This window comes from Anopheles gambiae, chromosome 3 (assembly GCF_943734735.2).
Source record: "Anopheles gambiae chromosome 3, idAnoGambNW_F1_1, whole genome shotgun sequence".
Lineage (NCBI taxonomy): Eukaryota > Metazoa > Arthropoda > Insecta > Diptera > Culicidae > Anopheles > Anopheles gambiae.
In genome coordinates this window covers 4,927,244-4,953,509 of record NC_064602.1, presented here as the reverse complement: position 1 = coordinate 4,953,509, position 26,266 = coordinate 4,927,244, and the positions used below count along the sequence as shown (strand labels likewise).

The 26,266-nt window shown below is 44.0% G+C and overlaps 1 protein-coding gene across 1 annotated transcript; it reads left to right on the top strand.

Annotated features, from left to right (window-relative positions):
* Positions 1-465: 465 nt before the first annotated feature.
* Positions 466-26,266, top strand: LOC1277889 (putative odorant-binding protein A10). Its single transcript, XM_317397.4, has 2 exons — positions 466-1,411; positions 21,194-26,266. The coding sequence occupies exons 1-2, from the start codon at positions 1,201-1,203 to the stop codon at positions 21,334-21,336; spliced, it is 354 nt and encodes a 117-aa protein (XP_317397.4). The 5' UTR covers positions 466-1,200; the 3' UTR covers positions 21,337-26,266.

Sequence of the window (26,266 nt, the reverse complement as noted above, 5' to 3'; positions counted from 1 at the left end):
AATTTCTTCATTACATTCTAATTTTTAATATTTAATTTCCAGCACTTTTCAACATTTGCTGTTAATTTTAATGAATATTCTGCCCGTTAATTATTAAAACTTTTTTATGTGCTAGAAACACATTATATCAGAATGTTCCTTACATTCTAGTTGCTGTGTTGAATTTCATAGTTAAAAAGAATGTTTCAAACAAACGTGCAGTTGATTATTCTGGTATTTTATCCAGTTTGACCCTTGTTTATTTCATTTTCCCTATCAGCAATAAGTCATACACTCGTCGGCGTCATCCTTTTTTACAAACCACCAAGCGTCTCCTTTCTGTTTGAACAAAACAACGTGCTTTCTGCTGAGAGCGGAAGGATACGCTCACAAAACCATTCACCGCTCTCGCTCTGTTTATGTGCCTCGGCGGAATGCATGTCTCTCCGGAGCAAGCGAAGAAGAAGTGGCAGCATAAAATCATCACACTTTGTTGCAACACCAGTTTAGTCGTTGGCGGGATTCCAACCCATCCGGATCGTGCTGCGTAACGTTTGTTAAAAAGGCGACCGTCCGACAACGTCCAGTACGTGATACAAACAACCAGTGTGAAAGTCGTGTGTCATCAGTTGTACTGCTGCTGCGGCCCGTTTGATGCGTTGATCCGGAAGCGAACGAAACCATCATTATCATATCGTGCCATATCATCGCTGTGGTTTATCACCGCGTACAGATCGGTCCATATCAAAGCCCTAAACCACGAGATTGATTAACCGGCAAACGGAAGCCGGTCCGTGTGTGTGTCGTCGTCGTCGCACCACGCATTTTTCTGTCGTTTGCTCTGTGTTCCCTGTGAGCTGATTGTCTCGTGGTGATTTGTCAGTTGTTAACGTCTTCGGCCAAAGAACCGCGTTACATTCGGATTGCATCAAACATAATAGTCATTAATTTATTACATTAACGCACGCCGACGGCCCTTGCCTTCTGGTTGGAAGCGTGGTCTGTAGCCCTTCTGACGGTTTAAAGCCAGTCAGAGCGTGGTAGGCTGTGAGCGGTAAAGGATCCACCTAGCTACGGGCAGCCCTTAGGTTAGTGCGTCTGTGTTGTCTGAGAAAACAGTGAAGTGAACTTGTTCTGAAAGGCGCTGAAAGGCAAATCCATCGGCCGACAAGTAGCAACATCAGGCCGAAGCAACACCGCAGCCAGTACACCAGCACGAAAATGAGTTCAAAAGCATTACCAAATCTATTTATGCTATCAGCGGCAGTTATTGTGGTGCTGGCGGCGTTAGTGATCGTCGGACCGCAGCCGGCCGCCGCCAACGACAGTCAGAATATTAACCGGCTGCTTAACAATCAGGTGATTGTTAGTCGGCAGATCATGTGCGTGCTGGAGAAGAGCCCCTGCGACCAGCTCGGCCGACAGCTGAAAGGTACGTACCATCATCATCATCACCATCACCACCACAGGCGGCGGTGCCAATAGACGTTAAGTTGGCAGTTAAGCAAGCTAATGGGGCACCGAATTTACATGCTTTGATTTGTGTAGCGGAGTGAAGGGAGAATAGCGGTCGTTTGTGTCTTGTGCGGAGTTGGTAGTGGCGCACCGATTCAGGGAATTCCTTTCATGATTGTTGGCTTCGGAGTAATAAAAATGATTATTTTCTCTTTATACAATAAGTTGCACAAAATGAAAGTTGATGGAAAAAGAGGAAAAGAGGAATTGATAAAATTGTATAAAAAGTAATGAAAATTCAGTAATTAGATACTTTATTGAAATTGATACCAATCACTTTATTTACTTCTAAAGCTTAATTAACACCAATTAAGAAATAACGACTATTCGTATCACATTTAACGATCTTGTTCGCCATTACCTCCACTGCCTAATGATCTTTGTCGAATCGAACGAACGTGACGTGACCGTCTCGCTCCTTGAACTTAAGCTCTTGAAAATAACTGCTGTCAGACCATTCTCGGAAAAAAACCCAGCCGTGAACATCGTGAAGATTTTGCCCTTCAGTAGCACACCCCCAAATCTGTCATCAACTAAATACGAAAGGAAACACACACACACTCACACACACAAAGTGATGGTTCCTCTTAGCCACCCACCAACGAACCGAAGTGGAGATTTAGGCGACACCAATCCCAATGTTACCAAATGTCTCTGCATCCGGTGTGCAAACGGAAAGCCCTGAACAGAGACAGTACGTACCATTGATTATTTTGTCACCGCTTTTTGTTCGCCGTCCGCCGACACTAAAGCACACTGGATGGCACAATTTGCCAGGGCTGTCATCGAAAATCCCTCTTTTTCTGTATAAGAAGAACGATGGGAACAAAGCAAAAATGCTAGCAAAGACCTGCACCCCACTTGAGACAAAGCCGCCGTGGCCGACAAAGCACTGGAGCACTATTAAGAACGGGGGAACGGAATTGGCCCATAACTGTACAGGAAAAAGAGCACCGGAACAAACGAGTAGCGGAAAACAACAGTAAAATGAGAAACAGAGCTCCCTTCGCAGGAAATTCATTAACGGCTCTCATAATGAAGTGAAATAGGAAGAGATTATGTTGGATTATGCGTTGAATTGTTTTGCTGCTTGGCGGTGCTGCGGGAGTCGTCCACCCGATCGGGACACGGGAACAGCAAATGCGTACTGCAGGGAAAGTGTGTTATTAATTTATGCTATTCGCCTTTTTTCCTGCAAATATAGGTGTCCCTTTTGGCTATGGGAATGCTCTCTCTTTTTTTGCAGTAAACGGTAAAGTACCAGGCGCATCCATTATGAATTTAAACGAGTTCAATGTGTGCTGATGGTGCATTTAAAATTCCATGAAAAGCTTGAAAAATCGTTTAAGAGAATTGAGGTGATCCTTTCGACCACGAGGACACATAGCTTCAGTTTTGATTGCTCCTTTTTTGTTCTCGGGGAAAGTTGAAAGTTTTCCAATAAGTGTTTCCTTACTCCAATTACTTTCCTAACAAGCTTACTTTAAAACATGTTTGCGTGAATTCCAAACAACAACAACAGCAACAGCAACAAGGGGAAAAATTAAAACACTTTTCCTCACGAAAGCGTGGCGTTGTTGTTTTTCCCCTCTGCCAGCACCCACCCAACCATCCAACCCATGCAACCTTTTTCGAGCGCTTTATGACGCTTGGCGGTCGTCCCCCTTTTGTCTTTTGCCTTGCTATTTTCAGTGTTGTTGTTGGTGGTGGTGTTTTTCTTTTTTTTTGTTCAAATTGTGGAAAACATTTTCAATTTCGATGCACACAACCGTAACACATACTTTGGCAAACAAGAAGGGGGAGGAATAATAATACCAAAACCTAATGGAAGAGAAAAGAGGAGGAGCAAGGAGAAAGGATTTAAAAACAAGCGTCATCTATGGAAAACACAGTTTTCAGTTTCTGTCCGCCACTACTGTTGGGCGTTTTTGTTGCCTTCCCTTTGCTCGATCTTTCCTTTCTGGTCCTGTCTGTTTTCGGTTGCTTCGTTCAGATTTTATGATGCGTTGAATAAATGAGCGACTAAAAAACGGAACGGTGGGACGAAAATGAAATCGTGACTGTTCTGTTTTCTGAACGTGACAACCGAATTTTCATCTCTTTTGCCCTATCTCGGGGGCATTTCTCATTTTCATCGTCACCCTTACCCACCACCCCCATCGAAAAGGGGTATATTATTTCGTTCGTATTATTATTTTTCAATCATTTGTTATTATGCCCTCCCTTCCAATCCTGGCTGCTACACGGCAAGGCACTACCAAAAAAAAGGGTCAGCCAGTTTACCAGTTTGCTGACGGCCAAAAAACTACGTTTCATGTTTCACGTAGCTCCTTCCCATGTTATAAACTCCTTTCGCCCGTTTGGTTCATTTTGCATCAGCTCATCGTCCATTTAAACCGTTTGCTTTGCGGGTGGGATTAAAAGAAGCAATACTACGAAACGAAATGGTAGCAAACAAACCCGGTTGTGTCGGTGGCGATGCACGGGAGAAAGTGGACGGTCTCGGGCGATAAAAAACCCCGTCCTGTCTTGTCGACCGATGATAAATCTTCCAAGAAAAGAAGCCTGTTGAATACAGCTTCACTATCACAGCAGGAGCAGCTGTTAACTGCGAAGGATGAAAGGCCAGATTAAAGCAGTTCCCTCCTTCAATAACGAACGAACGCGACACGTGTGTCATTTATCTTCTTACGCTGATCATCTAATCTTGCTTGCTTCTTAAATGGCTTTATCATTGATGTGATAAAAGTCTGGGATGAATAAAAATTGACACAGTTTCTTTAAGCATGCAGGAAGCAATCTGGTTTAATTACTCCCTTTTCGACGATTCTACGGCAAAAAGCACAAGTCACGAAGCTGGAAAATCACTTTTCATAAAGGTAAACCTATTCTTTCGGACAAGTGTGTTGGGGCAGTATGTAATGCAACCACCTAAAAGAACACTTTCCACTGACAGAGTGTCAGAGCTTCTACGGTACGCTCACAAAAATAAAATAGAACAAGAAAAGTGAGGCGACGAACTCGCCGGGATAGAAATTCCTTTCCTGCACGCCGGAAATGAATCTGAAGAAGCTGCAGGAAATGCTTGAAAAAAATGGTAACTTTTTGCACGCAAAACAAAAAGAACCAAACGACCAGCAGCTCGGGGTTGCCTGGTAGCACTTTCTCTAGTGCTCCCTGTGTCCCTGTTCCTGGAAGAGCGGTCGAACACTGGCCAACGCCGAGCGAAACCCCGGTGCGAAGGACAAGAATTTTCACCTATTTTGCTACAGCTGCACGAAAAGCTACCCCGGTATGAAGAGATAGTGGAAAGTATTTACGGGAAATTGAATACCTTGCCTGTCCGAGGCCCTTGTTCGCCCTCCACCCACCAAATCGGTTACGGAAATGAATGGACGGTCAGTTAAAGCTGGCTTTTTACGGAGACCCAGCGGTGGTGGGTTTCACAGCAGTGGCCACAAAGACGAGGATTCCAAGAACGATGGATTCTTCAGACGAACGGTTGGAGTCTCTTATTTCGTGAAACGGAGCATCGTGGAGGAGCAATTTGAATACATAAAATCACAAAATCCTTTCAGTGAGGCGTTTGGATGGCAATGTGAATTTGAGTTCTATGGCAGTGGCATTGATACTAGTTTAATTTTTGGAATAAAAATGGAAAAAGGGACTTTCCTAGTAATAGTCACTTGGTGGTTGCCTTGAAAACAGAGAGCAGAAAACTGATCCGAGTGCTTTAGATTTAAACACATTGATTATAATTAATATTTACTTGAATGAGGGGCGGTCCCGTGGTACAGTCGTCAACTCGTACGACTTAATAATATGCCCGTCATGGGTTCAAATCTAGAATGGACCGTCTCCCTGTAGCAAGGATTGACTTATCCGGCTGTGTGGTAATGAATTAAGTCTCGAAAGCCCTTATAGGCCAGCATGTCCGCGTAGGACGTTACGCCAAATAGAAGAAGAATATGTACTTTAATTCGACCTAAATATCCAATTATTTCAATTATCGCACCGAAAGCTCCAACTTCAATCTGAAGCAAAACCCTTTTTAAAGCGCCTCCATGGCGCGTTCATGTCGTTAATTAAAAGTATAACGTCCTCTCCCCCCTTTTTGAAGCAACTTTTTGCATCCTGAGCGCCTCTTTTTAATCACATTCGTCCATTTCAACTTTCTGGCATTGAAAACACTCACCTCCCAAAAACACCGGCCAGCCTGAGCGAGAGAGGGAGAAAGATTCACTAATGAAAGGAGCCCTACCTTAATCCCATCTTGCCATACCATCCCTTTGCAAAAGCTCCCTGCAAACCCCTTTTGGAGTACTTTTTTTTGTTCCCCTCGCTGGCACTGGTAGACTTTATACAACCAGCATGATATCGTTTTACAGTTGGTATTCAATGCGGTTCAAATAAAAACGAGCGGCTCATCCCATGCTCTCGCTGCTGGTTCGTCCTTTTGTTTTTCGAGTTCGGGAATTTCCCTCCACCTCATTTACTACCGTACACCAGTAATCAAATAATCCCCAGCAAGAGCGGCCGAACCGACAAAAGCCGATGATATTATGCTATGAAAAGGCTCGAGCCTCACCTTTTTACACCAGAATGTGTCAACAACAATTTACAACCCACATCACCAATGTTAATTAAGTAGGGCCCGTTGTTATGGGCTGACATTGAACATTGGATGTAAATGCGTCAATTGTCTGGCGTGAGTGGGCGAAAAGAGGTGAAAAAAATTAAATGATTAAAAATTGAACCTCAATTAACTTTCCCCACCGTTGAATACATTGAAATATTTGTAAATAAATGAACTGAAAGGCTGGTATATTTAACACTTTTTGCTGGTTTAAAAGCTTCCATTTTGAGCTTTATTACCACAAACAAAGATAGTCTTTAAGTAATAGACTGAGATCTTGCTACGGATTATTAGGTCTAACCAAAGGGGAATTGAAACTGGGAGTGCTAACAGATAATCTCCCTCGAGTGTTTCGTGTTTACGCTACAAACAACCTCATTACCATTTTTAATACACTCCCCAAGTGAGAACCGACCTAGTAGTACGCCGCCTTCCCACCTACAATGTGCACTCCTTCCCAATCCCATGTTATAACAACAACCATCAAATTATTATCTAATTCCGAACAACATTACACAGTTGCGTTTTGCTCGATTGATGCCTGACGCACATACACGGTTAATGTTTTAAACCCGACATTGTTGCATCCCGCGGAACGAAATCAAAAGCCAATCAAACATTCGAAAGCAACAAACCGAACAGCGCGCCCTCAGTGATGCCCCGATATTGATGGCATTTTACGGCCACGGGACAGTAAAAGTGCTCGTAAATCCCCGTTTTCATTGGTGCTTGGGTGTGTCCCGTGTAAGACCCGGTGTTGTGTGGCTAATGTAATTTTGAAAAGCGATACTAAAAGATTTATTTGCCATCCATAAAAGCGAAACCTAACCTACTGCTACTACTACCAACCCACCAACTCCCGGTCCGACTTCCGACAAGCCTGGGGTTTTATTATCATTGCAGCTGCTGCTTTGGCAGAGACATTGGTTTGTTGGGTCCTGTTTATGTTTGAAAGAGTACATTAGCGGTAGAGAAATGCGGGAAACACTCACGCCTGGGTTAGGACTTTCTGAGCTTTGCCTGGTTCGCGGGTAGAAGAGATAGAACAATACTTTAATCCTCTTATTGGGGAACGTTGCTGCGATGCGTGAAAATTTCTAGCCCGTTGAAAACCATCATGCCGATCGGGTTTTGTAGAATAATCCTGCCTAATATTAAAACATCGCGCTGCTAGCTAACTTTACAGTATTGTCCTAGGTTGTCATTCGAAAAGCTTTTCTAATGTTTGACCGTTCAGAATTAATTATTTTCTGCACACACGCCTTAGAGCCCGCCTCATCAGATGCTGTTGCGTGAAATGTAAGCCTTAAAATTAATTAAACTTTTCCATTTTGACCCCGTTTTTGGCATACTTCATCCTAATCATGCATTGGCGTTCGTGATGGTCCATGGTTCAGTGTGAAGTTGTATAGGCACAAGAGCAAGTTCAGTCGATGAAGAGAATGTAATCGATATTCTCATTAAATATGCCACCCCCAAAGAGACAGTTTAGCTCCCCAAGGACCAGTGCTCACAACACAAACTATTATAAGATTCTGTTAGAAAAAGTGTTGGACCAACTGATGTATAAAGTCGAAAAATGGAGTTTCCTTCACTTTGGCCACTTTCGAGGATAGTAAAATCACGCTACAAAAGAACAAACTTACCTCCCACCGCAGAACCTCATTAAAGTTCTGTCTCGCAGCAGAGCAGGAGAGAGAGAGAGAGTGAGAGCAAAAACTTACACACCATAAATTACCTCCCCCCGGAACGTTCCGGCGAAGGGTTAATCTTTCAATGAGCGAGAAAGAAAAAGCAACGACACACCACAACCATCAGAAAGCATTGGGATGGCGACAAGAAGGGGACAAAGTGCAATCAGTGCTGCTTTGGAGGGGAGTTTTGGTGCAAAACTTGCATCTTTCGAACGACGAGAACACCACACAGACACACACACAACTCATGACACGAGCAGAAACAGTAAGAAAAACGCTTCCAACCGAAGGCACACTACAAGCATTTCGTTCCGGCTCCGGAGGGAAATATGTAGTTTTGTCTTCTTTTTCTTCATCCCCCTTCTACTGGCATTGGTCTTGTAAATGGCAAGGAAGTTGTGGGAATGCTTCAGTTGCAACTTGATTCATGTTCATGGTCTTATAAGAACGCAAACGAAAGCAAAACATTGGCTCCCAGTGTGGCTGGTTAGTGCTGTATATTGTATATACCCAAGAATACAGTACACAACGTTCGACATCACCACAAACAGATGTTTTACTTTGCAAAGAGGAAAACCCGTCTCTCTGTCCCTCCCTGTGGAATCACATCATGACAGAAACAACTTCGATTGTGTCTTTGTTTTGGATGGATTGTAATTGAAATCGTGCAGAAGAGAAAATCTCGCACAGCCGGTAGCAGCAGTAGCAGCTTGTCATCTTCCTTCCGACCGAGTTTCCTTACAGAGAGCGTGTGCGATACCACCAGCTGCTTTTATTTTCACATTTAAGTTGATTGATTGGAAAAGGAAAACAGCAAACCACCCTGCTGGATGGACGTCGTGCTATTAATTTGGAAAAGCAATAGATGATGATGGTCCCTAAGGATGGTGGAACATCTTTCCGTATGCGGAATGGTTCCTTATCGCGGTTGAATTATTCATAAGTTTATTTGACCATTACGTCAACAACGACCAACATCACCGCGTGTGGTTTATCATTCTTGCAGCGTATTCTTCCGGATTTCGAAGCGAAACAAAATGGAATCTTAACGCTCCTGCCACTTCTTAAAGTCGCTTCCTTGCACGCACACACACCCGGCGGTGTTTGAAGCACAAAAGCTCGCTAACAGCTTCGGACGAAACCGTCAGTCTCTGATCCACTCTAATCCCTTTCCGACTTTCGACGCTTATTATCACGCTCTCTGCGAGCTTATCCTCTTCGAGAAGGGCTGAAGGGATCCGAAGAAACGCTCTCATTTGTGCAAAGCTCCACGTCATGAAGGCGTAACAGTGAAGCGTGACAGTATCTAGCGTACGCAAGGCTGGTCTAAAGCTCTCAAAAAAAAAAGACGAAATGGATAAGAAGGATGTGTTCTACACGATGGATACACTTCTTTCACTGGATACAGCTACCAACGAACAACCTTTTATCGCACGTCGCCGCCGTTTCGAAAAGTTTGACGACCTGGGCGCTATCCTACGACCTACATCCGGCCCCCGGGGTTTGCTTCTTTTGCGTGTTCGCTGCTTGGTTAAATCCTTTTTCTGTTCTATCCGCGTGGCCCAACCCAAGCTCGTAAAGTTCTCCCGCTCAATCGTTTGCCCGTTCATATAAAAAGGAAGGAATATGACGAAATGCAAAATATTTCCTCAATGGGGTCGGGACAGTGGGTGGTGGAATTTTAGGGACACACGTATCCTTCCGTTTGCAAACTACTTCCTTCCAGGGCCACACTACGAACCCCGCGAACGCGGGATGTGATGGTGATGGTGCAACATTTGTGTGACGTGGCTTATCTTTTTGTACGCCCGGAACGACAAACCTCTTCCTCAGTTCGGGCACAGACGTTCGACTTCCGGAATCCGGGGCCTCCGAAATGGGGAAAGCAGCAGAACAAAAAAAAAACCGGACCAAGGACACATGCGACAAACCCCGCCCGCCACGAAATGCCATTCATTTTTTCCGCATTTGCTGAAAAAATTGCAACCATATGCTCGACGGAATGTGAACCCAACAAAGAGCAGGACATTTGGACCCGACCCGAAGGATCGTGACTTTTCTCCCTCTTTCCGCCTTCCCTTTGTCCCTCTGGCTTTTTTTTTTCTTTTCACTGATGAGCAAAGTTTGTGGTCGAAGCGAAGGAGAGAGTGGAAAAAAGCAACACACACACAAACACGAATTCCACCCATCATGCAAAAGTTGCAAAGTTTCTGCCGTGGCGTGGCCCATGTGGCCGCTTACGACCCTCTCTCTTCCTCCTCCCGCACGCGGTCATTCCATCCATCATAAATTATTCAACATCGTTAAATCTTATCGCTGACGTATGCCGCGTGCATACTGTCCGGTTGCGGTGTTGCATAAGGTCATGGATGTATTGCTGGTTGGCCATAAAGCGCGGGAAAGCGCGTCCAGAAGGAGAAGGAAAAGCCTCAGAGCAACACAAGCAAGCAAAAAAAAAAAATAAATAATCCTCCCCATTAGATTATGTACGGCTTGGCGCGTGGGGTAGCGCCTACGGGCAAAGAGTCTAAAATAGCTCTCCAAGAAGCGAAGCGCGTAAAACTAAATAAAATCCACCACCGTGGCGGTTCGGCACAAGCTTATCGCTTTCGGGATGGAAATGAATCGTGACGTGTAATGAAATTTTATCACCTTTTCATCGCCTTCCGGGATTTTCCTCTGCGATTGGGGGTGATTGATGGAGCTTTACGTTCGCGGCATTGTGAAAATTCATTGATGGCGCCCTGAATCAGTTTGCAGTTGTTTTTGCTACAAAATGGGTATTTGTTTCATGCAAAACGTTCGAAGAATTAGGTCCACTTTCTTTTAGTAAAATAAGGCTTTAAATTTGATCATATTTCAATCAGCTTTGAGGTCGACTACACTTCCATAATGAGGTCTGCATTCCACAGAAGACTGGAAGGAATTTTCCAACGGTCATGTTCGTGCCTTCTTCTGCCACCTCTGCTAATGAAATGCCAATTGGAGCTTAATGCTGGTAGCGCAAAAAATAAAACGATGCAACACCTCATTCCATTCTGATTGCAGCCTTTTGTTCCAGCAAGCCTTTCTCCCTCGAGACGCACTGCGTCCACATTCTAATGGGTTGCTAGCATGGAAAGGCTCACCTGTTCGAGTAATGAAGAGCTTTTGCAGTGCGAAATGAGCAGCTCAGGTTGGCTGCAATTGTTCGCCCTTAATAATAGCTTGCACACCTAACCGGGTTTACCGTCCGTTTACTGCAGCGGCAATGCTTAATTTAGCTTATTTCTAGTGCAATTTTCTTTCCCCACCCGTTTGTCTGCATTCGGTATGAACAGGCAGCGTAAAGGTGAACAATGTAGCGATGGTGGAAAGTGTATAAAACTTTCATAATTTGGCGCGATTAGCAAGCTTGGCTTGGATTAAAGTTTCTTCCATTTTCTTCTGGCAAGCAGTGGCAGGGGAATTGAATTCTCATCAGCACAATGGAGATCGTCTTAATGTGCTCCCGGTTTCCTATTCTTGCTCGCAGCATAAAGCATGATATCAACCAAACAGTCCGCTAACAAACAGAAAGCCTTCGAGATAGTTTCCACAACAACCAGCGGGGCTGCAACTAAAAAACAAACTCAAATGACAAAAGGCAAAAAATACACACACACACACACACACACACACACACACACACACACACACACACACACTTTTTCACAAACTGGGAGCATCCCAGAACAGCCCTCTCCGGAAGGTAAAAGTTTCGTGTTTGTGGATAATAAATTTGGCAAACAAACAAAGCCAGTCCCGTTCTATCAACCCCTTTTTTCCAGCCCGAGTTTCGTCCCATTTAGATAGAGGGGCGTAAATGCACCCAGCAGCGACGTGGGGGGTCCCTGTGTGATAAATTCACCGCACTGCGCATGTTGACGCCCCAAGCCCAAAGGCACGCTGACGCATATATCCTGTACCAGCATAAGACATGCAAATGGAGCGAGCTGTCTAGTGCTGCCACTGCTGCAAGTCTCCACAAACTATCTCTTTCAACAGCAAAAGTAATCGTTCGACGGGACAAAAGCAGGAGGGGAGGCGAGGGACTGGAAAACTCCAGAGAAGCAACCCAAAATTTGTCTGTCAGGATTAAAATTCTTTACAAATTTCCATTCTAATCTCCTCTCGCTGTGTTCTCCCTTCCGAAAGCCTTATTCCCCAGCTGCACGCAAGGTTAGCTTGTGCAAGACGAGAAAATCGGAATGTTTGTCATGTTTCGCGGGAGTGTTCGGGAACTTTGACGATGAGCGAAATATCTTCATCGCAATGGCAAGAAGACGGCAGGTTGGGGGAAGAAACTTTCAAACCAGAGTGATTAACATATCACGTGCGTTCGGGAAAACAAGGAGCAAAAAGAAGGGAAGAGAGCGGGAGTGGGGTTTGAAGGAATTAATCTAACTCGAAGCAAACAGCAAATTGCTTACAGAATGAGTCGCTGCTTATCAAAGGAAAACATCAAATTCCTCAATGTTCATGTTTTTCGTGGCTCCGTTCTGTGTAACCATTGCTTCCTGCGCCGACACACGCGCGGTCTCGTGGAAAGCCATTGGAAGAAGCAAAAATTAGTACCGGATAAAGAGCAAGTACTCGACTCACTCGAAAGCTCCGTACACATCCTTTGCCAAAACAAACATAGTAAGCGGTGGAAAAGCTTGCTCAACCTCAAATGAAAAAATACCGACTCACACATACATACACCCTTGTATTTCAAGCGTAGCTAAGCAAGCGTTGCAAACTGTTCGCTGTGTAAGCAAAACACCACAGCAAGGCAGCAGTAGCAGTAGCAGCAGTCCATTTTCCGTGCTTCCGTTTTCCGGCACATTTGTGCTTTACCTTCCGTTGCCGCGTGTGCCATTTAGTCGTGCTTTACTTAAGCGCTTCCTTTCATCGCTCACTGTTTCGGGGTGTATCCTGGGCAGGATGTTTGGAAATTTATTCATTGCCGAAAATTTGATTCTTAATTTCACGGATCAATTGCTCCTACGGCGGTGGTGTTCAGCTGTTTGGCCACGCGCGCGCCGCCACGTAAAAGGGAGCAACAGAGAGAGAGAGAAGCAGGACGCAGAAAAAGGTAAAGGAAAAGTTTAGATTACACTCCGCCGTCCGTTTTGCGTGTGCTGATCGATCAGGATGAATGCTTAATTTCGGTTCCTTTCCGCGCTCGTGTACGCTTTCCGGGGGCGCGTGTACGTGTATGGGCGTGCTTTATTTGCTTTCCGTACCTCGAACGCTTACACTCTCGATCACACTTTCTTTTGCGCGCCCGGTTTGGGTGGTTTGGGTGTAAAAAGGAAAAGTTAATCATGGTTCGGAAAATTGTGTTACACTTTTCGTGCTGCTTTTCCTTTGCTCGGGAGGGTTTAAAGTTTGCCAAAAAGTATGACACAAAAAAAAACCGGTGTCGATTTTAAGGGAATCCCTTGGAAAAAGGTAAACGTCGTTTCACGCTCTCATTCTAACGGTTTTCTTTTCCTCCCCCCCCCACCCCCGGCTGACCGAGTGCTTTTTGGGTTTGAAATTTGATTTCTTACCTTTTCCCGTTCGTCTTCGTATCGCACGATTCCCCTCCCTCGTTCGATAATCGACCTTTATGGGTGCGGTAAAAAATGGTTCCATAATTGGAAATCCTTCCAGGTTGCTGTTTTTTTTTCGTGGTCCTTTTCCAGGGACTCTAGGGTTGTGACCCGTACATTCCTTTTTTTTCACTATTACTAAGGGAACAACCAATCGCAAAATGAACTACCGCCTTGAGAAGGATTTTCGATTTCCATCATCCCTTACCACGTGCAGGTAGGTGATTGAAATATGGAAGAAATTTCTCTCCCCCAAAAAAAAGGTCTCTCTTGGCAGGAAAAGCCGGCCAACGGCTGTGCGTCATACAAAGAGAGGAGATATTTTGGACAGTAGTAGAAGTAAAAAAACGGGCAGCTTACCGCTCCAATGACGGACCCTACGAAATTGGATTAACTTTTTCCACCGAAGCATATGATTTTGTGGGACTCGCAAAGAATGGGTCGGATTTGCTGGCTGGGAATCAACACAAACCCTTGGGTCGTTTGGTGGTAAGGAAAACAGCTTCCGAGCAAGCGATGTTTATCATGTAAATCATTCAGCGCCTGATAGTGTTTCAATTATACGCGAAAAGGGAATTTATAGATACACAAGATTTCGGTAATATTTCGATTTATTTAATGGCTTTTTTTGCTGACAAGGAATGAATAATACATTTTTCTAATCAAAGTAAATGATTTATGAACGCAGAACGCTTGCCTAAATTTCGATAAAACACGATTACATTCATTCATCATTCTCGCCAAAGAAATTAAACCCAACATTACATCCAGCAGAGTGCGCGGAATAAAGGCAAAAAAAGCGCGGAAGAAGGCGTTTAATTTGAATAATTAAAATCTACAACAACTGCACCATTTTCCCGTTTCCCCCAAACGTTCTACAAAAGGTTCATCGCACTGCTGGCGGTAGATTGCTAAAAGAAGAATCGCAAAGGACGTAGGAAAAAGATTTCCTCATACCTTCACGCCAGTCTTCACCGAAACGGGTGGCTCAACACCGGCTGGCTGTGGTAGTGGTAGTGCTTCTTTAATTGAGATAAATTACACACTGCCGTCATTCCACTGCCGAAATGGGGCCAGGACAGTGTGCGGTGAGGGGGTCTGAAAAGCCTTTTCTGTCTGTCTGAAAAGTACGCAAGAAGCACAGCGGGCTGTAGAAATAGCAACGGTAATTAGGGGCCTATTTAAAAGCAGACAGCCTATGGGAAGCAGGGATGTAGCGACAAAGATACAGAGTGAGAGAGTCAAGATTTGTCCAACATTTATTGCCGCATCCTCTTCAGGTTTGAATGCTCAACTCTTTGCAAACAGGAGAATGGGGAGTTGGGTTGAGTACTCACAGTATCCGTGCAAATCAGCGCTTCCGTTCCGTTTCAACATTGAGCTGCAGTGCCAGCGAGTGTATAATTAGATTTTTCCCCCCTTTTTCCCAACACCATTACGACGGATGGTGGTACAGCGTCTTGAGATGCAGCCGGTGTCTTGCAGAGATTGAGCAAGCACTAATGTCCTCCTGCAGAGCTTCACTACTTCAACAACTCACCGTCGTAAGATGGATGCACTCGCATCTTCTCACATGAATGGAAAGTTCAAATTTTAATTATCGTTTCCCGAGTGTTCACCATGTTCAGACAAGTTTTGTAATTACATTGATTCTGGGCGATTTACTTACACGAGAGAAACGTCTTGTGATTTACCTTGTGTACGGGGGAAAAGTTTTCCATCAAACTTGCCTCGACCTGGGGGTGTGGTGTGCACCACCTCCTGCCAGAATCAATTTGTGGCAAACGCAGAGTGGCAAAAGGCGTACGGGTTCACTAGAAGTCAACGAAACGTTTCACCATCTTACCACGACATTATCGTGTTGCAATTTGGAGTCAGCATTCGAGCAACTGTGACTGTACAGGAAAGTTCAACTGTGAAACGTTCCTTACTGTGCGCTGACATTGCACATTTTGTATGAAATATATCCCTCTTATCTCCACGAGAGCATCCCGATTTCCATTTTGCTTTTGCAAAGATTTGCATTTCTTTGCTCTCATCTCCTCTAAAAAGGATGGAATTTATTACAGCTTTTCATGGATTTTTGTAAAATATTATCACCTGACCCGCCGGTGGGACGACATTTGCACCTCAAAGCCGTCTCGTTTGTCTCATACCGTGTCTCCTTCAGTGCGGACCCGAAATAAATCCTTTTTTGGGAGGGGACCCACGTGTCCACGACGGTTCCTTTTCGTCCTGACGGTTTCCGAAGGGCAAGCAAGAGGTGCTAACGTTGCCACTGCCACTAAGTCAAGTCGTTTGTAAAGATAAATGTCGCTGCCTTTCCTTATCTGAGGGGGTTGCGGGAATGATTCTTTCCAAAGGGACATTTTGCTCTTTCTAATGAAGCTAAATGGACAATCGGGACGTAAGGAACCCCTGCAAACCTTTTCTTTTATTTTCTCTGCTTGAGATTCATCCTTGTGTCCCTTCACTTGTAACGCTTTTGATGAATTTCGACGAGTGGGTTACATTTGAAACAGCGAAAAGGTAGAACGAAACGAACAACTTTGATTCCCAACCTTCGCCCAAAAGGGTATTTCAAATCAATTTGCCATCTCGAAAGAAAGATTAACTCCATTTATCGGCTCGTCTGTTCGCATGACTTTTTCCCACCCGGAAAATAAAACAAACACCGAGTGACCGTCACGGATTGAATTTACCTTCTTTTTTTTATTATTTTAGTTTGTGTTCACCATCATCTTTGCGACTCGTTTCGTCACACATTTGAACACCGAACCGTGATTTCCACTTGAGCAGTTTTGCGGAGAAAAAAACACCGGCCAAACCAGCTGACGATAGGGGTTTACTTTTAATTCGTCTCGACAGCTGCCCGCCCGTCCGGTGTACGTGTGTGAACGGAAGAGAAAGAGTGAGAAGTCAATAAAGCAGCAACTCCTCACCCCAAACTATCCCATCCGGCGATCCACATCAGTTTTTATAGTTCGATTGACCATCAACTTTGCGCTCAGACTCGTTAGGCTGGGCTTTCGGCTCCATTGAGCAAGCACTCCCAATCTACGCCGAACAGGCAGCCAGAACGTGCATCATTTTCGGGGAGAAAGTTTTTAATTGAAAAATAATTCAATCTCCAATCAAACCGAGAACGAAGATGCTGTTTTCCCCGAAACCGGAAGTAGTGGGCCAGTGTGTACCCTCCAGCTTAACTATAGTATCGGATTTCCACCGAAGCGAGGAGATAGTGCGATAATGGGAGTGTTGCTTCTGTTGGCACTGTTCAAGCACGAACTTCGGACGCAAGCTGGTGTGAATTATTTTATCTCCTGCCTCCTCTCACCATTCACCTTCCGGGAAAAGTGGTGGCCGCCCAGTCTTTCACTTCCGGGCTGAGCAATTAAGAGCGACCGGGAGTGCTTCCTTTGCCCCACGGGGCGATTAAGAACCAATTAGGGAATGTTGTTACACTCCAATGGAGGGATGTATATATATCGCCTATCGATGATCCTTCAATCGTTCAGCGCAAAGTAGTGAGAAAACCATCGGCCAAGTGTCTTCTGAGTCTAATTGTTTGCCAACTACTTTCGAAAGGATGGAAAACAAACAACGATGAGCAATAATCGTTTGATCGTTTTTAAACAACTGGCCGTGGCGGCACAGTGTGATAAGAAAGCCGTTGGAGGTATGATAATTGATCAAATTTAACCATCACACAACCCCGCGTCAACCCATCCTGATGTCATTCTCTAATGGAGTGTGTGGCAGTGACAGGCTGTAAACGCCTTTGTGTGTACCAGCTGCTGTGGGTCGTTTGTAACGAGACACGCTGCACGAGACAACATCATCGACTACGGACGCCAATGTACTTAAACCACACAAGATCCAACTTTCCACATCATCATCATCATCATCGTCATCATCATCTTCAGACCGTGTGTTGAAGTACAACATGAGAGATGATTTTAGTCTCGAAAGCAAACATCTTTCCTGTGGAACGACAACTCGACTTAAATGCTCGTCACAGCCCTTGTAGCAACGCAAAACACAGACCGAGGGAACGTTGCTTTCCCCGGGCGCGCACTGTCTGTTGTTGTGCAGTAAGATTCAATTTTCGGTTCCTTTCGTAACAACGCATCAGAGCCGTGCAGAGGATCGTCTTGGGGTTGAATGCACAACGTACACAGGCGCGGTACACTCGTCCGTTCCTCAAAGGATGCTGGTTTCCGTATGGTGATAACCGTTCAAATACGGCGTTGAATAGCATGTTGCGCCTGGCGGACGATGAACCCGCCACCAGCCCGTCTCCAAGCGCTCCATTTGCACTCCATTTGCAACTCTATTGTGGAGTGTGGCCATTAACGCAATTTGCTTATGGCATTTACCCTCACGCTCACGGATACGGGCCCCGGAGGGAAGGGTTCAGTGAATTGCTTAGTGAATTATGCATTTTCCTTGCTTACACGCTCGACTGGAATTATGCCTTTGTACGGCCTTTCCCTGCACTACTAATTCCCACTTCTGTCTGTACTGTTGTAATGATCGTCAGACACGACAGGACCCCACTCTCTCTCCGTCTCTGCAATCGGTCATCTATTTGTCAAACAAACTGTCATTGATAGCTGTCAAATAATGCTGTGCATGGTGTGCCGCCCTAACGAAGCTTCGTATCGCTTTGCCCCATCGCACCCATATAAATAAATCCCCCAAAACAAATAGGATGTGATCCATCCGATTGAGGCCATTTCTCTTCCATCATCAATCCGACCAACAAATAACTATGTCATTTCGCTCGGTTCCTGTTACGTATGGAAATGTATGGTCGGATGCCAAGCAAATGTCACACGATATAGCGCAGCCAAGCTTCCATCGTTGGTCGTGGGAAAGAGAAAAAGGTTCCAGCATCACCATGGGAACGCGCTCCATCTTCCAGCTGAGATGACAGTCTCTCGTCCCACATGCTACTAGGATGTGATGAAGCTAATAGTTGATGGCGCGTTCGATGAGTTGGTTCGTTGGTGGCTGGGTGCTTCGAGAATGCTTCCCATCGCTACGAGCCCAGACCGGCAGCATATCATTATTTATTCCAGTTCAATGTTCCAAAGCAAATAGCAGAAAAAAGTGGAACAGAAACGAATACGAAAGGAATCACTACAGCTCATAGAAGGAAGAAAGAAGGAACGTACGAACGTGAATCCGCTTTGGGAAGGATTTTTGCCATTTTCTTCAATTACGTTTGCTTCCCTGCATACGGGTGCTCGTTCGGTTCATGTGCTTGCTGCTGCTGGTCAAAGGGATTTACTCTACCCACTAGCTGATGGTATTCTTTTGGCCCGTTGGAAGAGGAGACTAAAGCCAATTGGAACTTTATTTCCATTCCGTGGGTGTGTGTGTGTGTGTGTGTGGATTGTAAAGGAAGTATATTGGACCGTGTAAGCTTTAGCGGGAAACGTTTTATCGCCTTTTTTCCTCTGCCCCGATTTAGGTCAGTACGTTTGCAGTTACAACAGTTTGGAAGCAATTTCCAAGCATCTAAAAAAGTGTCTATAACAAGCGTTTTATGCATTGCTTTCCTCGTGGATGACTACAAAGTAGCTCTTCTCATATTTCAAACACTTTCAAATAGCTATTCCGCGAATTTTGACACCGTTTGCTGGAAGTGCATTCCCCGAAAACACACACTCACTAGCAACACTTCCCGGAAGCACGTTCCCATTTCGTACACACCAGCAGGGAAACAACACTTGAATTTATATGGCTTTACCACCACGGAGAAGCTAATCAAGCTCAACCACCAATCGTTGGTGGCAACGGAGCAGCACCTACCTGGCCCACCGGGCGGGACTGTAAAATCAATTATACAGACATTTCATCCCAGTAATCCGACCGCTAATTAACGTGTTTCCTGCGAAACGGGCTCCCTGGCCGGAATCCTGGGTCCCTTTTGATTATGAACTTTACCATTGCGGCGTACGAGTGGCTGCTGACGGTTCGGTGGTTGGGGAACTACAAAACACATTGCCCCGTCAGAACGTGCTCATTTGCATGCCGGTGCGCGTTAGACTATAATTTACATTTAACCTATCATGCGGGCTTGAAAATCTCATCGCACTGCAGAGGTGGTATAAATTATCAGTCGCTCAGTCGTGGCTTGGAATTGTTTCTTCGTTTCGCTACCGTTCAATATGCGTCTTTGCATTTAAAGTCAATTTTTCGCCAGCAAACCACTCTTTAAACTACGCCGCTCATCATACCAAACCGGGTCTGTCAGTGAAGCGAAGTCTCCGACCGACAGCGAAAGATTGACTTGCTTGCTTGCTTGCTGCGAAAATTACCGATCACAGATCACAGGGTGAAAGTTTTTCACCTCCCACTGGACTGGTGGCCTCCATCTGCACACGGCAGACGCCCCGAAAAGTTCATCGCTAGTGGAGCGCGGGATGAGACACGTTGCACAAGCAGAAAAGCCTGAAAATGCTTCCCGCTTTCCCTGCTGTGTAGTCTTGTCTACGAGCCGCGCAACGGAAACGAAACATCTCGAGCTTGGGCTACACCTACCCGCGCCTACCCTATAATCCTTTTCAGTTCGGTAAGCACACAGCCAAAGTGATGGTGGGTGAGTTTGAGTTCGGAAAATTCGGAACCATCTATCCTGTTCAGCAAAGTCTGCTCGTACCAACACCACCAACGCTTTGTATTTATCCCGACTCGAAAAGGGATCCGAGTATGCTGCTAACAGGTAATGAAAACTCGTCACTTTGGCAACATCGGGAGGAGAGTATGCAGCCGAGCCAAAAAAGCCACACAAGAGTTGCAGTGTTGAGGATGTGGGTTTTGCTCTGGTGTGCCTTTTGTTAGGCATTGCATCTTCGAGGAGAGAAGTAAATGTTTATCAAAGCCTGTTGCCCAACATTTTCTACTTTTTGCTCATTAAACTGTGAGCCAAACATTACATGGGTGCGCGCGAACGTTGCCTCTTCATGGCTTCAAACTTTGCGACCGTCAATGAGGTTTTGTGCGTGTGTGTGTGTGTGTGTGGGCTTACACTTCATCTTTGTTGTGCTTATTTATTTGCCTCTCGTGACGTTTTAACTCCACTCGGCAGTGTGTTGTTCTAGGAAGTTGTCCTTCGCGTTGGGGAAGCTCTAGAGCACGACGTTAAAGTCAATGTAAAACAAGTCCACAAAGTGACTTTTTGTTGTTCGGAGTTGGGTTGAACATAGTAACACCGGGCGGCTTTTGATCATATTAAACACGGCTTATGGCTTGGCTTGTGGGAAATAATATTAACATACTCTCATTCACTCTCTTTCTCTGTTCACTTCGCATGTTGGTACAGTGTAACATACTTGAGCTTAAACAAAGCAAGCAATAAACCACGTTCAAACACACACACACACACACACACACACACACACACACACACACACACACACACATACACACACACACACACACACACACACACACACACACACACACACACACACACACACACACACACACACACACACACACACACGCCGTTGTCTCGACGTCAATATTAAATCAAAGCTACATCAAGCGTGAGGCAATAAACTTTGCCTTGTTCACACTCCCGCGTTCGTCGTCCTGTTCGTCGATCGCTTTGCGAGAATGCATTCGTTATGCAAACATAATTCAAAATTTATCCATTTTGAAGTGGTCTTTGCTTCTGCCGTTGCTTGACTCCAATATAATCTAACGCGCGTTTTTTTATCCCTCTCTTTTCTTTTTCTTCCTCTTCTGCTTCTCAGCCGCCCTGCCGGAAGTGATACAGCGCAACTGCCGGAACTGTTCACCCCAGCAGGCCCAAAACGCTCAAAAGCTGACGAACTTCCTGCAGACCCGCTACCCGGAGGTGTGGGCAATGCTGATACGCAAGTACGGTGCCGTTTAAGCTGCTGAAGCTGCTGTGAAGGAACCGTGTGGAGCACATGGCAGCAAAGGAGGAGAGCAGCAGGCAAATGTTCGCCATAATTTCACCACACCATCGTCGTCGTCGTCGTCGTCGTCGTCGTCAGCATCTTATCGTCTACCTTCCGTCAGTGGGAACGGAACCGAGTTTCACCGTGTCTGGAACTGAGCCGCCAGTCCCAATAAAAGCGTATTACTCCAACGGGGAGCCACCTCGTACCACTCAACAACTCCGAGCCTTCTTCCTCCGTCTATCTCTGTGGCATGCTTATTGCCATCCAAGCATGCCATAGCTTAACGCGCCACCCAAAGGTAGCGCTGCTGATGGACGGTTTTTATTTCCATGCTTGCTTTCCCGGATGACAGTCACTGACACTGACTGGCACTGGCACGGGCTGGCGGGATGGAATTTAAAGTAACAACAACAGCAGCAGCAGCAGCAAAAAAGTCATATCATTTCGATTTCACACTTGTTTACACATCGCGCGCTTTATGCGGAAACGTCTGCAGCGCGTGCATATTGTAAATCGAGCGCTATATTTATCGCGCATAAAAGCGTACACCCGATTCAAGACGAGGCTTTTGCTCATTTGCTGACACACTTTTTGGTTTTCTTACTTTTCCTTTTCCCTCATACTCTTGCTCTCACACACAATCCTCACTTTATTGAGTTTCACACAATATAATTTACTTTACCATCTCCTTGTGCGTTTCCGGCTTACGTTTAGCTTCTCGGTACGAGAAGCTGCTTGTTGTCGAGCTGTCGTCACCATGGTGATACGGTTTTGGCGCACCCGCCCGACGCTTGAATGTTATTCTTTTACATCGCTCCCACTCCTCTGTTTTTGACATCTGGCTACATTTGTTTGTACGACGACAAACAGTACACCAGCAACATGATGCATAATCGGATTATGACTACTCTCTCTCTCTCTCTCTTTTGCGAGCATGTCGGTAGTGTGTACGCCTCCTGACGACAGAGCCCTATCGAGCGTGGGCGACTCTGGAATGACGTTTGATGAAATGGCGGTTTTTCTTTGCTGACATGGCACAATACCAGTGGGCGAACTCATTCATAATAATAATATTAAACAATACTAATAATAATGCTATGTGATAGAACCATCATATCCCCCTGTTGTCCCCATATCGTCCCCTGCGGAGCCAGAAATGTCTCAGCAGTGACAGGTCCAGTTTTTGGCATGTTAAAGTAAAAAAGAAATAACAAAACAAAACAAAATATCAATAAACTCCCGACACAATGCTAACGATAAATAATGGTTTGTTAACAAACGAAATTGATGAATAAAAACAAAAACAGTCCCATTAAACCCCTTTGATAGAGTGCAAGAAGCTCCCGTCGTTACCAACCCTGGCCCTCCATGTGAATATCAACATGTCTCTTCTGTCTTATCCCACTCGAGCAACGGTGTGTGATCGCTCGTCTCATCCGACAAAGACACAAAACAAAGGCAAGGAGGATGTCAGCGTGTGTTGTTTCCCCCTTTTTTGGGTGGTAGGAATTTTACAAGAAAGAGCGATAAGGTGGTGTGGTATATCACTTTTAGTGTACAATTGAAAAAGGGGTGTTTTGTTGGCACTGTAACTTTTATTTATACTCTCTATAATTTTCTCTATAATTGGACAGAGTTTCCCCTTATGAAGTCTAACTTTTATCTGCCTATCCTAAATCCTATCCCGCTATTTATACTAAAATTTCCCTATCTAATCCTAGCTTAATTCATTTACTTCCTATGTATCCTTAATTCCGTCTTATGCCTAATTTCCTATGCTACCTATTCTATCCTTATCTTTTCGTATTAGCTATCCTATTCTAACCTATACTAACACGCTTCTACCAATCACAACTATTCCTATAAAGATAGCTTACTATAATTTCTGCTATATAGCTTACTATAATTATATTCATTACGCCTATGTGTATGCGCCACACCTCCCCCCTTTAGAAATGAAAATCGTATAGCATAGATTTTCATCGTTTGACTAACCTATTTTTATGTACAGTACTTTCCTTTTTGCTGTATTTGCTCACGATTGTACAATTTGGGTTTTGTATTTTAGAAACAATATATGGACCTAAATATAAAGGATCTAGTTTTCTCCTGTTTTCGTTCTTTAAGTACACCTCATCTCCTGGTTCAATTATTAGCGGGTTGATGCTGCAGTTTGGAGCGATGTGTCTTTTTTCTTTTTGCTCAATTAATTTCTTTCGCGCTACTTCGTTTGATTTCTGTAGTTTGTACTTTAATTCATTGTAATAAAGTTCGTGATTATACACAGGTTCTATTTTGCCTGTCACCATGTCTTGTGGGAGATTTGCTTTTCTCCCAAATAATAGTTCAAATGGCGTATAGCCAGTATCTGTATGTGCTGTGGTGTTGTAAGTAAACTCATAGAATTTGACCCAGTTATCCCAATCATCGCCATGCTCGTTGGTAAATGCTCTCAAATATTCGTTTAAAGTTCTATGGTTCCGTTCTAAAGCGCCTATTGTTTGTGGGTGATAAGCAGTCGCAAACGTCTGTTTGATCCCCAGTGCTTCTGCTACTTTTTTCAACACTTCGTTGTTGTATTCTAGACCTTGATCCGACCGCATTTCTGCAAATTTACCGTATGTTAAAATGACATTCTCTATGAGAGCTCTTGCTATTGTGTTGGCCTCTTTATTTCCTGTTGGTATCAAGATTACATATTTTGTGAGGTCACATTGTACAGTAACAGCGTACCTGTTGTGCTTGGCTGTTTTTGGAAGAGGGCCCACTGTATCTATTGAAATTATTTCGAACGGCCTTAAGGGTGTCGTTGTTACTACTGGCTTCTCTATTGTGTGTCGTGTTATTTTGTTTATCTTACACATTTCGCAGTTTTTAACGAAGCCTTTTATATCTTCTTTCATGTTTTTCCATTTATATTTGTCTCTTATTTTTAGATAGAGGCGATATTGCCCAACATGTCCTCCCGAAGGTAGCATGTGATAATTGTGTAGAATTTCTTCTATTTCTTTTCTTGCTGTTATCCACTTAGGTGGTACAAATCCAATAATCTCGCAACCGAAAATGGTTCTATCTACGATTTCCTTAATGGTTTGAGGCGAGTATTGAGTAAAAATTTCGTCTTCCATGGAGATAGCTAATTTGTCTCTATTAAGCTTTTTTGCATAAGTACATAATCTTAGAAGAGCAGCCTCGAATGCCTGACTTCCATTCTGGTTTAATCTGATTATTGTACTTTCTAGTTCCTTGTTGTAGTTGTTGTTAAAAAGTGTTATTTTAATTGAATCTTTATTTATTTTTGACTGAATTTTTAATAATTTATTAACCTCTGATGGGTTCTCTGTGTTCCAAAATGCTGGTTTGCCTATCTTCTCGTTTGTGTCGTTTTGTGTTACAGGATTTGTTTCCTCTCTATTAGCTCTAGTCATTGCCCTAGTCTTTACTACTAAAGCTTGATTGTTGTTGGCCTCATTAGTGCATTCTTGCAATGATTTCAATCGATCAGAGGTTGTTACTATTCTTGAGAGTGCGTCAGCCCCAACGTTAGTTTTACCGGCTACGAATTCTACTTCAAATTCAAACTCCTCAAGGTCCAATCTCATTCGTGTTAGTTTGGAGGTCGGATTTTTCATGTTGAACAGAAAAACTAGGGGTCTATGGTCGGTACGAATTTTAAATTTTCGACCATAGACATAAGGTTTGAAATAATTGATAGCCCAATGTATAGCTGTCAATTCCTTTTCTATGGTTGGCTTGTTTTTCTCACCCTTGGTAAAGCTTTTAGAAGCAAATGCCACAGGATGGTCATTTCCTTCGCATATTTGCGATAGTATGGCCCCACATGCCGTGTCCGACGCATCAGTAGTGATAATGAATTCTTTTGTAAAATCAGGATATTTGAGAACCATAGGTGATAGAAGGTTGTTGCGAAGGGTATCAAAAGCTTGTTGACATTCGGACGACCAATTGAATATTTTTCCCTTTTTTAACAATTCGTTTAAAGGTTTCGCGATTTCCGCAAAGTTACGAATGAATTTACGGTAGTAATTGCAAAAAGCAACAAATCTTCTAACTTCGTCTGAGTTAACTGGTTTGGGGTAATTTTTAATTGCTTCAAATTTGGATTCGTCAGGATATATTCCCTTGTCTGTAATTTTGTGCCCAAGGTAAGTAACTTCGGTTTGGAAGAATTTACATTTTTGAGGATTTAATTTAAGATTATAATGCCGTAGTCTATCAAAAACTTTCTTTAAATTATCAAGGTGGTGCTTAGTAGTGCAACCTGTTATGATTATATCATCGATGTAAACGAACGCGCTCTCAGGGGTTAACCCAGCCATTGCTATTGTAATCATGCGCTGAAAACTATTTGGGCTCACGTTTAGTCCAAAGGGTAACCTTTTGAATTGATAGTGGCCTGTAGCGGTGGAAAACGCAGTATACTTCCGCGATTCTTTATCCAAAGGTATTTGGTGGAAACCTGACATGAGATCTAGTGTTGTGAAATATTTTGCCCTACCGAGTTGATCTAATATTTCATCGATCCTGGGCAATGGAAATTTATCTGGCATTATTTTTTTATTTAATTGCCGGTAATCTACGACAAGTCTCCATTTTTTCTCTGTCTCTGATTTTTTCGGAACTAACAATATTGGGGAATTATAGGATGATACTGAATGCTCGATAATATCATTTTTTAACATTTTATCGACTTGTTGTTTTATTTCATCTGATTGGGAATGAATTTGTTTATAATTCGGAACGAAACACGGTATGTTGTACGGCGATTAACACCATCCCCCGCACCACTTCCCGACGCGTGTACGTGTACGTGTGTGTGTATGTTTAGGTTAGTTTGAAGTAAAATAAAGAGGATTGAAGAAAACCCGTGAAAACCCA

Coding starts and splice junctions, on each gene's coding strand:
- LOC1277889 (XM_317397.4), top strand. CDS start 1,201: ATGAGTTCAAAAGCATTACCAAATCTATTTATGCTATCAGCGGCAGTT. Junction 1,412..21,193: donor GCTCGGCCGACAGCTGAAAG/GTACGTACCATC, acceptor TCTGCTTCTCAG/CCGCCCTGCCGGAAGTGATA.